The 11,646-nt window shown below is 46.0% G+C and overlaps 2 protein-coding genes across 2 annotated transcripts; one reads left to right on the top strand and one right to left on the bottom strand.

The window, feature by feature from the left end:
* Window positions 1–1,374: 1,374 nt before the first annotated feature.
* plpp6 (phospholipid phosphatase 6) lies at window positions 1,375–6,490 on the bottom strand. Its single transcript, XM_076153325.1, has 2 exons — window positions 5,832–6,490; window positions 1,375–4,084 (listed from the first exon to the last, which is right to left on the bottom strand). Exons 1-2 carry the CDS (start codon window positions 6,325–6,327, stop codon window positions 3,717–3,719), a joined length of 864 nt encoding a protein of 287 aa, XP_076009440.1. The 5' UTR covers window positions 6,328–6,490; the 3' UTR covers window positions 1,375–3,716.
* Window positions 6,491–7,122: 632 nt separating this feature from the next.
* prdx6 (peroxiredoxin 6) lies at window positions 7,123–11,128 on the top strand. Its single transcript, XM_076153326.1, has 5 exons — window positions 7,123–7,298; window positions 9,319–9,475; window positions 10,184–10,327; window positions 10,439–10,585; window positions 10,688–11,128. Exons 1-5 carry the CDS (start codon window positions 7,207–7,209, stop codon window positions 10,811–10,813), a joined length of 666 nt encoding a protein of 221 aa, XP_076009441.1. The 5' UTR covers window positions 7,123–7,206; the 3' UTR covers window positions 10,814–11,128.
* Window positions 11,129–11,646: the final 518 nt, after the last annotated feature.

The following is an 11,646-nucleotide window of genomic DNA, read 5'->3' as shown; positions in this document are numbered from 1 at the left end:
AACCAGCTTAAATTGGTTGAATGACAGGTGGGATGAAGAGGCTAATGAGTCTCAGTCATGAGTCATCAGACCACAACTGGCTGTGAAATGAATAAATGTTTAATACTCTGCCACAAAGCAGTCAGTCCAAATAACCATGAAGGAACTAAGACAATGTTTTATATATAACATTTATATTTGGACAGATGTACAGGAGCGTCTCAGTTAATTAGAAGTATATTTAGTTTTATTATTATTATTTACATTTTGAACGAGTATGTTGGATATTTGGGTTCAAACATTGAGTTAACGGTCATCAATTCCTTAAATAATTTCATTGAGTTACCTTGGTGACCAGTAGAGATTTCCCACGTTAGGACATCTTCCTCTTCCTCTTCCAATTCTCTGTCCTGCCCTTTGGATTGCATGGAGCTCCAGCCACCTCCCAGCAGCTGATGGACCAGATGCTGGGATTGTCACGTTTCTGCAGCTTACCTGGATGCCATTGTCATTTACAGTGACAGTTGGGAGACCCACATGCAACATCTGCAAGACGTCTTCAACCCGAGCTGCTGGCTTAATGATTAAGTTTGCTTTTTATTTGGGGCAAAGACGACGTTGTTGGTCATTGGTCACCGCATCTTCACGCCACGGACACAGGAAGTTCAAGCCTTGGAGACAACAGCTCAAGCTGACAGGCGCTCTGAAAGCATCTGGATTTGTACGATCCAGAGCCGATATAGATGCTTCAGACTGTTGCCCAGGGGCCGAAGCTTTGGGTCTTTTTGGATGATGCAAACACTATGTAAAGACATTTGAAGAACTTGAAATGACCTGTTTGCTAAGAGTGACCTGGGCGTCCAGAGTGGCGTCCTGCTGGTGCAACAGGTGAACGAAGGAGGAGCACACCTGACCTGGAGACAAGATGCAGGAAGAGGACAAGATGCAGGAAACGTGTTGATGTAATGTAAGAGGATTTGTTTTAATGTTTACCGTCGATATTCGCTATAAAACTAGAGTGTCTGGGTTTTAGAGTGTGTGTACTTAGATTGTCTTTTGTTGATGTTGTTGAGCTATTTAACGTTCAATCTTCCCTCGTGTTCATGTTGCGGTGAGCCAGCAGCTGTAAATGTGTCAGCAGGTTGGGTATTTCACCGCTCAGCTCAGTTAATGATACTCTGATGTTCACGTTTATCACCTTGACCTTATCTGCACCGTGTTTGCTGTCATATCTGTGTGCGCACTGTGACTCTGCTCTGTTGTGTGTTTGTGATGCATCTCATTGGCTTCTCCATCTATGTAGTGGCAAGAAAAGCTACGATTTCTGTTTGGATTACAAAATATCATCAAATGTGCTCTTGGTCTTCTTAAAGCTCAGAAATAAATCTCAGGAAATACTGAACCACAATGTTATATTGTTTTATTCAACACCACTGAACAATCACGTCCTTACAGGCAAATACGTCAAATTTGGTAAGAATATTTGCTAAACAACAAAACACACAATCATTTCTGGAAAATACAGCAAAGTGCAGTGGAAGCTGATGGAGGCGGAGCCACAGTGACCCAGCACGACCTTTTCTGATGTTTGTGATCAGACATGGAATGTGCAAAATCTATTTCTAATAAAGATAAATATATTTACAGTACAATCACAGCAATAATCCCATCTTATTTACAGTTCCTACACATTCCCATCATCCATCCAGTAAAAGGAAAATAGAAATCATAAAAGTAATTTGGTCACCAAGAACACCATCCTGCATATTTACATGTAATCATCTTTAAAGGATGAAAGCTGACCAACTAGTAACTCTCTGGTCACCCAATGTGACACAGCTACATGTGTGAAGGAAGAGCAGCAGTGAGTTATTGCAGGAAGAAGGTTCAGCATGTAGGATGTCCATGACGGTCCAGGACGGGGCACCAGAGGATCAGAAGTCGGACCTCACCTCAACAAAAACTATAATTGTTTTGGTCAAATGCTACAAATAATTAGAATCCATATGCTTGCATATCTGATTAAAGTCCTCATCAAAGCCAGATACAAACAGACTAATAAACATGGCGACCAGGCTGCAGACGAGTGGGACAAACTGCTGCACGTTCCAACATCTCCACCAGGGTTTCACTGTAATGTCAATCACTGTCAGTCTGTGATTCGGCTTTCGGCCCTACGGCTCACGCACCGTCACAGTAACTGGGTCAGTGTGGCCAAATAGACCAATCATGCCACTTCAGACAGAGAGAGAGAGAGAGAGAGAAACACACACACACACACACACACACACACACACACACACACACACACACACACACACACACACACACACACACACACACAGAGAGAAAATCTTACAGAGCGAAACACTCCAGACACACACAGATTCAAATGAACAGAATTAAATCATTATTGCCTCTGATTATTGAACTTGTGTGACACACCTCTACCAATCTGTCTGTGTTTGACATGTAGTGCCTCCATGTCACTCCTCATGCCAGAGAAACACAAGGCACATGATTGACAGTTACATTTGAGTATCAGTTGTTCCTTGAATGCACCATGTAGAGCGGCTGAATCAGTCACACAGAGAGAAAAGTACGTTTGTGTCACTTCAAATCAAAATCTAGCTTGAAATAGCGTTGTCATAGTGATTGCATATGTGCTGCTGAGGAATTGAACCCCGCACCCTGGAAGTTGACCGGATCGTTACAAAACAGGTTAAATCAAACAAGGAGACAGACGAGCTGCTGTGACTCTGAGGGGAGGCAGTGTGTGTGTGTGTGTGTGTGTGTGACCTGGCACACGTACACAGTGCGTCTGAAATCATCTACACAGGGATGAGTTATGATCAACTGGACCGGGGGCGGTGCCAGGGTCCATCAGAATGGTTTCACAGTGTAGATTACCCAGAAGCCCCCAGGAGCCATGCAGAGGCAGCGTCACACACCTACACTCTGTCACAGGGGTGTGTAGGAATGAGCGGGAATACGCAAAACACAACTTTAGCTTTAAGTGACGTGACTTCCTGGACTGTGTTAAGATTTATTTAAACTAACCCTTCATCATCATCTTCTTCATGTTTCAGTGGTTTTCTTTGCATTAACCCTTTAGAGCCTCCTGTCACATTTGCACTTTTACTTTCCTTCGACTTTGGCCACAGACATGTTTCTAAAGAATCTTTGTTGATTGTGGGATGGAGGTTTTATATATTTACATTAAAAACAACGTTCTTCTTTCAAAGAGCGACTTTAAAGTATTAAGAAACGTGCTTCATCCAGACGTGGATGATAAAAGAAGAGGAAGAAAGCGCTGTTAGAAAGATGGAGCAGCTTATTGAATCCACTTTACCTCTTTCAACCCGTCTACACCCCAAGCAGAGAGGACTCGCACACACTGTTCTTAGTTCACCTGGACTGTAGAGGAGGACGACCTCAGTCCTGTCCTCAGATGTTCAGCAGGTCAATATTTGTCCTGAATCAGGAGCAGTGGTTTTATTAACCAGGTCTACCTAAATGAAGAAGGCAGTGGCCGCTAGTTTAAACACGCAATACAAGCATGAGTGACAGGTGGCATCGCTATAGCAACAGATGGAGGTCATTATACTTTGTACTAGGTTACCACCTAACAAGTGGCCCAGTGTGTGGGAGCGCTCCCTTCTTTGGGCGGACAGTTCCTCCTAAGTGGACTGGTTGTCTGATCTTGCCACAGACGCCTCATGCTGGAGTCCTCCATGTTAAAACATTTGTCCCAGCAGCCCTTGCAGGGTCTGAGGTGAAATCCACAGCATCTCCAGCAGGTTGTACTGGCAGTAGCCCATCCAGAAGCCAAACAGCACATCAGTCACGTTGTGCCGGCCCAGCAGCACCCGGCTCAGGCCCACCAGGCCGGCCCAAAGCAGGACCAGGACGCGGAGCGGCGCGGCCAGCACCAGGTGAGCCAGCAGGAAGCGGCCGCACATGGCGGCTCGGGTGGCGTGGCCGGACGGGAAGGAGTAGCGGTCCACGGAGAAGGTGGCGAACATGTCCATGCGGTTATGAGAAGGCCGGCGCCGACGCACCACCGCCTTAACGATGCCGACCAGGACCAGGTCCAACAGCAGGCCTGGGAGGGGACAGGGAGACACAATGACACACACACCTGGAGAATAACCATCACAGCATTCAGCACAGAGGTGGAACATGTACAGGAGATCAACAGATCAACAGCCGCCTGCACACACACATCAGACTTCATAAGGAGATAAACTGCAGTAATATCAGAACACAGCAGCGAGCTTCTCCTTGTGCCCGGGGCAAAGATTTGAGTTGCAGCTAATAGGAATAGTTGCTATAGCGACCACCTGTCATATACAGTGAAGGTTACACACCTGTACACAGCTCAAACCAACTGTGCTAGTAATGACAAGGACATACATATGGGAGGTGAAGGAACAAGAATGTGTGGCTCTGCTCCAAAATGCTCCGGGCTCATGGTGATGGGAGAATTTGCACGCAAACCAGAGTGCGAGAGCCAATCAAAACACAGCACCGACAGATTAAGAAAAGCTGAGGTCAACATCCCAGCTGTGACAAGCTGAGGCGCATTTAGAAAAATGGAACATGAAGCAGACTCTTTGTTTCTAAATGTTTCACTTTCCCACTCCACCCAGGACGGTTTGATTCAGAGATCAACCACTGCATTATGGCAATAATGAGGCAATTATTTTCTTTTCTTTTCTATGTTTAAACAAAATTGTTACATCATCAACATATGTGGGGAAAGAGAAGATGTAAGAATCAATACATATATGTACAACTCCAGAGGCACTCTATACAAAACATAGATGTAAACGTCTCTGTATGCTAAAGGGTTAGAAATCATCTCAACACATTCTGGCGTCACTCCAGCTGATTAGATTTCAACTTTTTAAATAAGTAAACAAACGGCCAAACTGACTAACCAGCAGCCGTGGATGACGTCAGACAGGCAGAAGTCAATTAAGATGGTGTACGTATTTAACAGACACACACACTCAACCTGTTTGTGTTAGAGTGGAGTAGTAAAGCATTATTCAGAATCATTAAATATATGAACATCTTTGAGGTAAGAGACAGATATAAACGCCCCATAACAGGAATATAAGATAGATAACAGACTGAAGAAGAGGTGTGTGTGCTCCACTCAACTCAATCCTGACAAACCAGGAAGGAGACAGTCAAAGCTGTGTATGTAACCTAAAACACATCTAACCTGACAAACAGGCACTCTGGTCTGCAGGGTGTCAGACCTGCAGGAGCCGCTTAATGTAAACATGTCTGGATCAAGTGTAAGAGTTAGAAGGACCAAACTTTTTCTGTGACTTCCCTCTTTAAACAAACATCATACTGGCCTTTAATGCTGTGGAGATGATATCAAACGCCACAGATTAGATGAATGAAACACACAACTGCTTGCTCAGCACTTCCTACACTTCGTATTCTCATGTTTTCTGCCTGTGATTGGGCAAAAACATCACAACAGATTGAGTCGATGTCTGTTCGAGAGCGCCATCTAGCGGCTCAGGGTGGTCAAAGCACTAAACTTCAGCTCGGAATATCTATTACACACACTCACACACAGCTACAAATCACAGAATCAGAAGCGTTCATGCGTTTACCCTAAAGACAGAGCTGCTTCAGTCAGGTTTGGAAGATGTGTGACAGGAGGAATGGAGATCAGAGGAGGAAGTGACTGAGGACAGAGATGGAGCAGGATGAGAATGGACAGATGATCTACATGTGTCTTCCAGCAAGAATGGAGAGAGAAACTAGGATAGAAGATGAGGTTAAAGATGTTGAGCTGGTTGAATCAGAGCAGGATGAAGTTTTACCCATGAGCAGGTTGAGCATGACCTCCTGTCCCGCAGCGCTGTCACTCTTATACATGCAGTAGGCGGCCCCGGCCAGCCAGGGGATGCCGTGACCCGAGATCTCGATCAGCTTCATCAAGGGGCGGAAGCTCCCCCAGGACGAGTCCTCGCAGGCGCACACCCCCAGCCGCTTGGAGAGCCACAGGTCTATAGCGAGGAGCGAGCTGAGCGCTACGCGGGCGAAGGAGGGGTTGAGCCGGATGCCGTCCTCCTCTGGCGGCCCCTGGCCACTGGCAGAGCCGGTGGAGGAGCCGGAGCCCCGGCGCCGTGTGGGGCTCTCCGAGGCTCGCAGCCGGGCGGTGGTCGGGTCGGAGCCCTGGCGCTGGAGCATTTGCGGTGACGTGGAGCGGTTTAGAGATTTGGTCAACGACATGAACTCGTATCGTCCGTTGTTGGAGCTGCCGAACACCGGGCTCCCTCCACTGCGGCCCGGGGTTTTGGCTTTCGGTGAAGGCATCTTGTCCGTTTAGCGTAGACAGGTCAGGGGAGTGTGGCGGCACCACCGTAGGTTTTCTGCAATGTTGCGGTTTGTGGCTGTTGTCGATAGTCGGTTCTATGTTTGACAATTCATATCACGTTCTAAACACACTGCACAGAATCGCCATCTTTTTTTTTATCTCGTCGCATTGCTACATGGGAAATGTAGTGTGTTCGTTTTCATCTACACTTGATTTATGGGTCGCTGCCAAGCCCCGCCCCACGCGTACTATGATTGGCCAGGCGCCCCATAGTCAATACTCTTGATTGCCACGCGCAGTCCTGGTCGATCGTGGCCAATCGTAGCGCTCGGAGGGCGGGTCTTAGCAGGGAAGAAGTGGGCGAAAGCCTCCCCGGAAGTGAACAATATTTAGGAATATTTGCTTTATTTTTAGTAAATATGTTATGGTTTGGGGTAGCCTGAACGTACAATTTTACGGCTAAATTCGCGCACGACCGAGAACGAATTAGAACAGTTTGGTGTCACTTGATAATGGTTGACCAATCAAATCGTTTGAATCATGACGCCGCTTCCAGCACCCCACTATCACATCTACCCTCTCCTTTTTGGTATTTTTGGTTCACAAACAGATATGTGTGATACGAATAAAAAAAGCCAGTCAGTAAACAATAGTGGACACGAAATTAAATTGAAATACAGTGTAAATAGAGTATATTAGGCATTTCCTTCACCGGCTTGTGGTGTTTTGCTGTGATTGGTCGATTAACTACACGAGTTATACATAACCCCGCCTACTTCCGTGTCTATTCATCTGTGTCTAGTCGTTGGACAAAGTGTTTATCTCTGTCCATCAGCCTATTCCTCTCTCTTGTGTACGTGTTGAGAGCTGATCGGACCATGCCGGGGGTTTTGCTAGGAGACGTTTTCCCAAACTTTGAGGCCGAGACCACAATCGGCAAAATCAAGTTCCACGATTTCCTGGGAGACTCGTAAGTGGCCGATCTCCACGTACACTATTACTATAAAACTGTGCAAGTTTGTAAATGTGCGTTGTGATTTATGATTATAGCTGTTCGCACTCCGGAGATGATTGCGGGAAAAAGGTGCTGCCCACCTCATCGGAGAAAGATCAATGCTTTAATAGATGAACAAACACGTGGATGAACGAGACCGTAGACATATTAGCCTCAGTTGTGCGACATCTGGTGGTTTATATAACATAAAGTTACACAATCATGACTCGGTTGAATGAGATGTGGACAATAAGGTGCTGTAGGGATCGAAGGATTAGAACCATACACACTTGTGATTTTGTGCATACCTCAATAGATTTGATGTTTATTTTGTTAATATTTACTAGTATTTCTAGTGATGCATTTGGTCAGTTTGCCATATACAGTTGTGTGTTTGTATGTGTGTGTGTCTTTGTGAACTCGGTGCCATGAAGGATGGATGCCTGGTTCAGGTGAAAGGGAGGAGCTGCCATTGTACACGGATGATAATAACAACACAAAGCTCTTTTATGATGCTTTCTTATCAGTCCATGGCTCCCAAGCCTCAGGCAGGTCAGACCTTCACAGTGCAGGTGGGAAAAACTTCTCACTCGCACTCCTGTGACAACCACAGAGGCATAGCATTGCTCTCCATTGCTATCAGGAGAAAGAACTTGCAAAGATCCTCCTGCAGAACCTCCCAGAGCACCTTGAGTCAGTGTGGCGCCAGGATAGATAATGGGACAGCTTATATGATCCAGTCAAACTGAGTTCAGGCTCCAAACCTGTTCAGCAGGATGTTCTCTGTCGTGCCCCGAGATGCACCTGTGTCACTCAGTATCATCACAGCTTTGATTAGATTTGATAATAGACGACAGCGTTGTGTTCTATCATCTCTAGACACTGACACTCTATCAGCACTGTCGGAATGTTGGTCCTCTACTCTCTTCACTGTGGTGGATTTAATGAATGAATGAGCAGACTGAATGCACTGATGCAGCACAATATTCTTTAGCTTCTGTTCTACAGTGGCCATAGCATGCAGAACTTGTTTTTTGGGGGAAAGATTAGCAACCAGCTGCTGTTACTCATTAAGTTAGGACCGGGAGCTGCCTGTTGTGATGGTGGGCCTGTTCTCCTCTTTGTCCCAGTTGACACAAAGGAATGTGGCATTTGTGTGTGTGTGTGTGTGTGTGTGTGTGTGTGTGTGGTGGCTGGCACATAGGCATGGACTTGTAGCTGTGATTGGGGATTAATTTCTTTCTAACCTCAGTCTTTCACAATGGGGGAAAATGAGTCATCAGTGTCTTATGATCTGTAAGACATTTCTCAAAGCAACAACACCTTCAAAGCTGCTTGTCCCACAACTAACTGAAACTGGGACTGTCCTAATCCCAAGAGAATGCTTGGTAAACTGCCCACAATGCTGCTATTCACACACAGGAGCACTGGAATCAGGGGCACAGCCACACTCTCCCCAATCTGGTGATGTGTTACACAACACTAAAGGCTCATCTGCTTGGTGAATCTTCCACATCTGTGTCCATACTCCACCCCGTGCTGTGACCGCAGCAGTAAATCTGTCACCCTCTCCTAAAGTGTTTCCCATGTGAACACTGAGATATTTTCCTACAGATGAATGTCCGTCTGTCTTACCCATGATCCCTCTCTTTATCAGACATCCCCAGCAGGACACAGCTGTGCTTAACGTCTTTCGATCACGCTCGCCAGATTCCCAGACACCTGTTGCTTCAGTCTGTGGCTGCTGGTTCTGGTATTTCCTCTGAGACGTGATGTTCCCGCTGCGCTTCTCTTTTCTCAGCCGTTTTCCCACCCTCTTTTGTCCCGACGCCCACTCCTTCCTCACCTCTGCGCACAAAAAATCCTCCAAAGGGAGCAACAACAGGAACAAAAGGAGAGGATCTTCAGCAGGTGTTAAATGGTTTGACTGCAGATGTGTAGAACAGATATCAGTGCTGCGTTGATGTGAACCCCATCTTGTCTCTTTCCTCTGCAGGTGGGGAATTCTGTTCTCCCACCCAAAGGACTTCACTCCTGTCTGCACCACTGAGCTGGCATGTGCTGCCAGTCTGACGAAAAACTTCCAGAAGCGAGGGGTTAAGATGATCGCCTTGTCCATTGACAGTGTGGAGGACCACCGCAATTGGAGCAAGGTTAGGAACACACACACACACACACACACCAGTTCATATTTACTAGTGGGGACATCTTTTGCATAAGTGATAAAAGAATACAGTCGCATAACAGGTTGGGCGACTGTGTGTAGTGAAACTCGGTATAATATTTAACTCACACACTTACTGCTTAAGAGTATTGAGAATCTACCCAGATCCACTCTTGTAAAGGCTGAACTCCTCTCAGGGGGAAGTTCACAGGTTGACCCCTCTCCTCCACAGAGCCCCTCTGTGATTGAGTTGCTATGTTACGCCTTCCCTGGACGGCCTGTGATTGGTCCAAAAGGAAGGGCAGTCAAATCCTGGAATCCGGCGCTGGCTCACTTCCAGCTGTAGATGAATTGGTTGCCTCTGATGGTAAAACAGCACCACCTAGTGTCCAAAAAGAAGCTGTTTTCAGACCGTGGGAGCAAAGCCTGATCCCTCCCCTCCCTCACACCTATATGCTGTCATAAATCAATCATCTCAGGCGTGTCCTTCCTGATGTTATAGGGACATCATTGCCTCATCAATTGCTGCTTATGTCTCTGGTGCATGACTTGCACATTTCTTGTCTAGTTAAACCTCCGCCAAGATAAACCTGATATCTAGACTTGGAGAATGATTAACTTAACTTGACGACACATCAACAGAGCAGAGGTGATATCATATTTGTGATCTTATGTTTTTCCTCTCTTTTTTTAACAGGATGTGATGGCATTTAATGACGACCTAGAAAGCCCCCTGCCCTTCCCCATCATCGCTGATGACAAGAGGGAGCTGTCCGTCCAGCTGGGCATGCTGGACCCCGATGAGAGGGACAAGGACGGCATGCCTCTTACCGCTCGCTGTGTAAGGCCCCGCCCTCTCGTTCAATCACCGCTGCATCAGTACTGTCTATGTTTTGTAGTACAAGTTAAAAATAAAGTGTTTACTGTATTTTACCATCTCCACCCTCTGTAGGTCTTTGTGGTCGGCCCAGACAAGAAGCTGAAGCTGTCCATCTTGTACCCTGCAACCACTGGAAGGAACTTTGATGAGATCCTGAGGGTGATCGACTCGCTGCAGCTCACTGCACAGAAGAAGGTTGCAACACCTGTCAACTGGAAGGTAAACCGTGTTTTCAGCAGTCATCTGATGTCTTATCTAAGATAAACACAGCCTATTAATGTAGACATTACATCTTCTTAAACACACTTTTTTCCTTTTCAGCCTGGTGACAAAGTCATGGTCATCCCTACTCTCTCTGAGGCAGAAGCTGCGTCACACTTCCCCAGCGGCGTGACCACCAAAGAGCTGCCTTCTGGGAAGAAATACCTGCGCTACACTCAGCCCTGAGAGGATGATCAGCACACCACAGCTGTCCTACCTTAATGAAGCACGAGTAACTGCTCACATGTAGAACTGACAAAAAGCAGAGAATCGTTTCTATAGCACTTAACCAATCAAATTAAAAAGTGTGTTACAAAATAACTAACACTACATAGAGTCTACTTAAATGAAGGTATTGCTGTAATTGAGAACTTGAGAATAATGTATAATTGTGTCAGCATCTTTAAAAGAAAGCATGGGCGCTGTGAAGAGTCCCAGCCACTGAGCAGTGACCACACATGGATGACAGACAGTGCCTTGTATGACCTCACAAATAAATACTTTTCTAACATGTGATCTGAAGTTTTTCTCCGTGTAGTTTGAAACAGAATTCCAGTAACATTGAACGAGTTCACAACTGATGTGACGTAATTGAACTACAATACCACTAGATGTCAGGGTTCCACAATCCACGAAAACAAAAACAAACGTAGCTGTTGCTGCAGTACGTTGTTACACCATTGGGGGCGCTACATACCTTATGCTGTATCTAAACTAGCACCGGAGTAGTTCTGAGGCTGTGAACGCCAACCTGTTCTCTACACTGGGACAGGGACGGTGAAGGACTACATATTTAATAGTTGGTTTGTGTCTGAGACATAACGGAGTTTCTCTTCAGAATACACAGCTGGGGTTTCTCCCTCTTTTTCACACTCTGTAACACTTTGCCCCCTCTGTATTGCAGGCAGATACAGTAACTGTCTAAGTGTCTTCATGTAGAATAGATCAGTCTACGTTTCTGTAGCTTTCAGAATGGATTGTCTTGTTTGTTCTTTGCTCACTGTCGAGGCTTTTTAAAA

This window comes from Genypterus blacodes, unplaced genomic scaffold (genome assembly GCF_046128005.1).
Source record: "Genypterus blacodes isolate CSIRO-AG114 ecotype Tasmania unplaced genomic scaffold, CSIRO-AGI_Gbla_v1 ptg000058l_1, whole genome shotgun sequence".
Taxonomy (NCBI): Eukaryota; Metazoa; Chordata; class Actinopteri; order Ophidiiformes; family Ophidiidae; genus Genypterus; species Genypterus blacodes.
The sequence above is the reverse complement of the archived record's forward strand: the minus strand, read 5'-3'. Positions and strand labels throughout refer to the sequence as shown.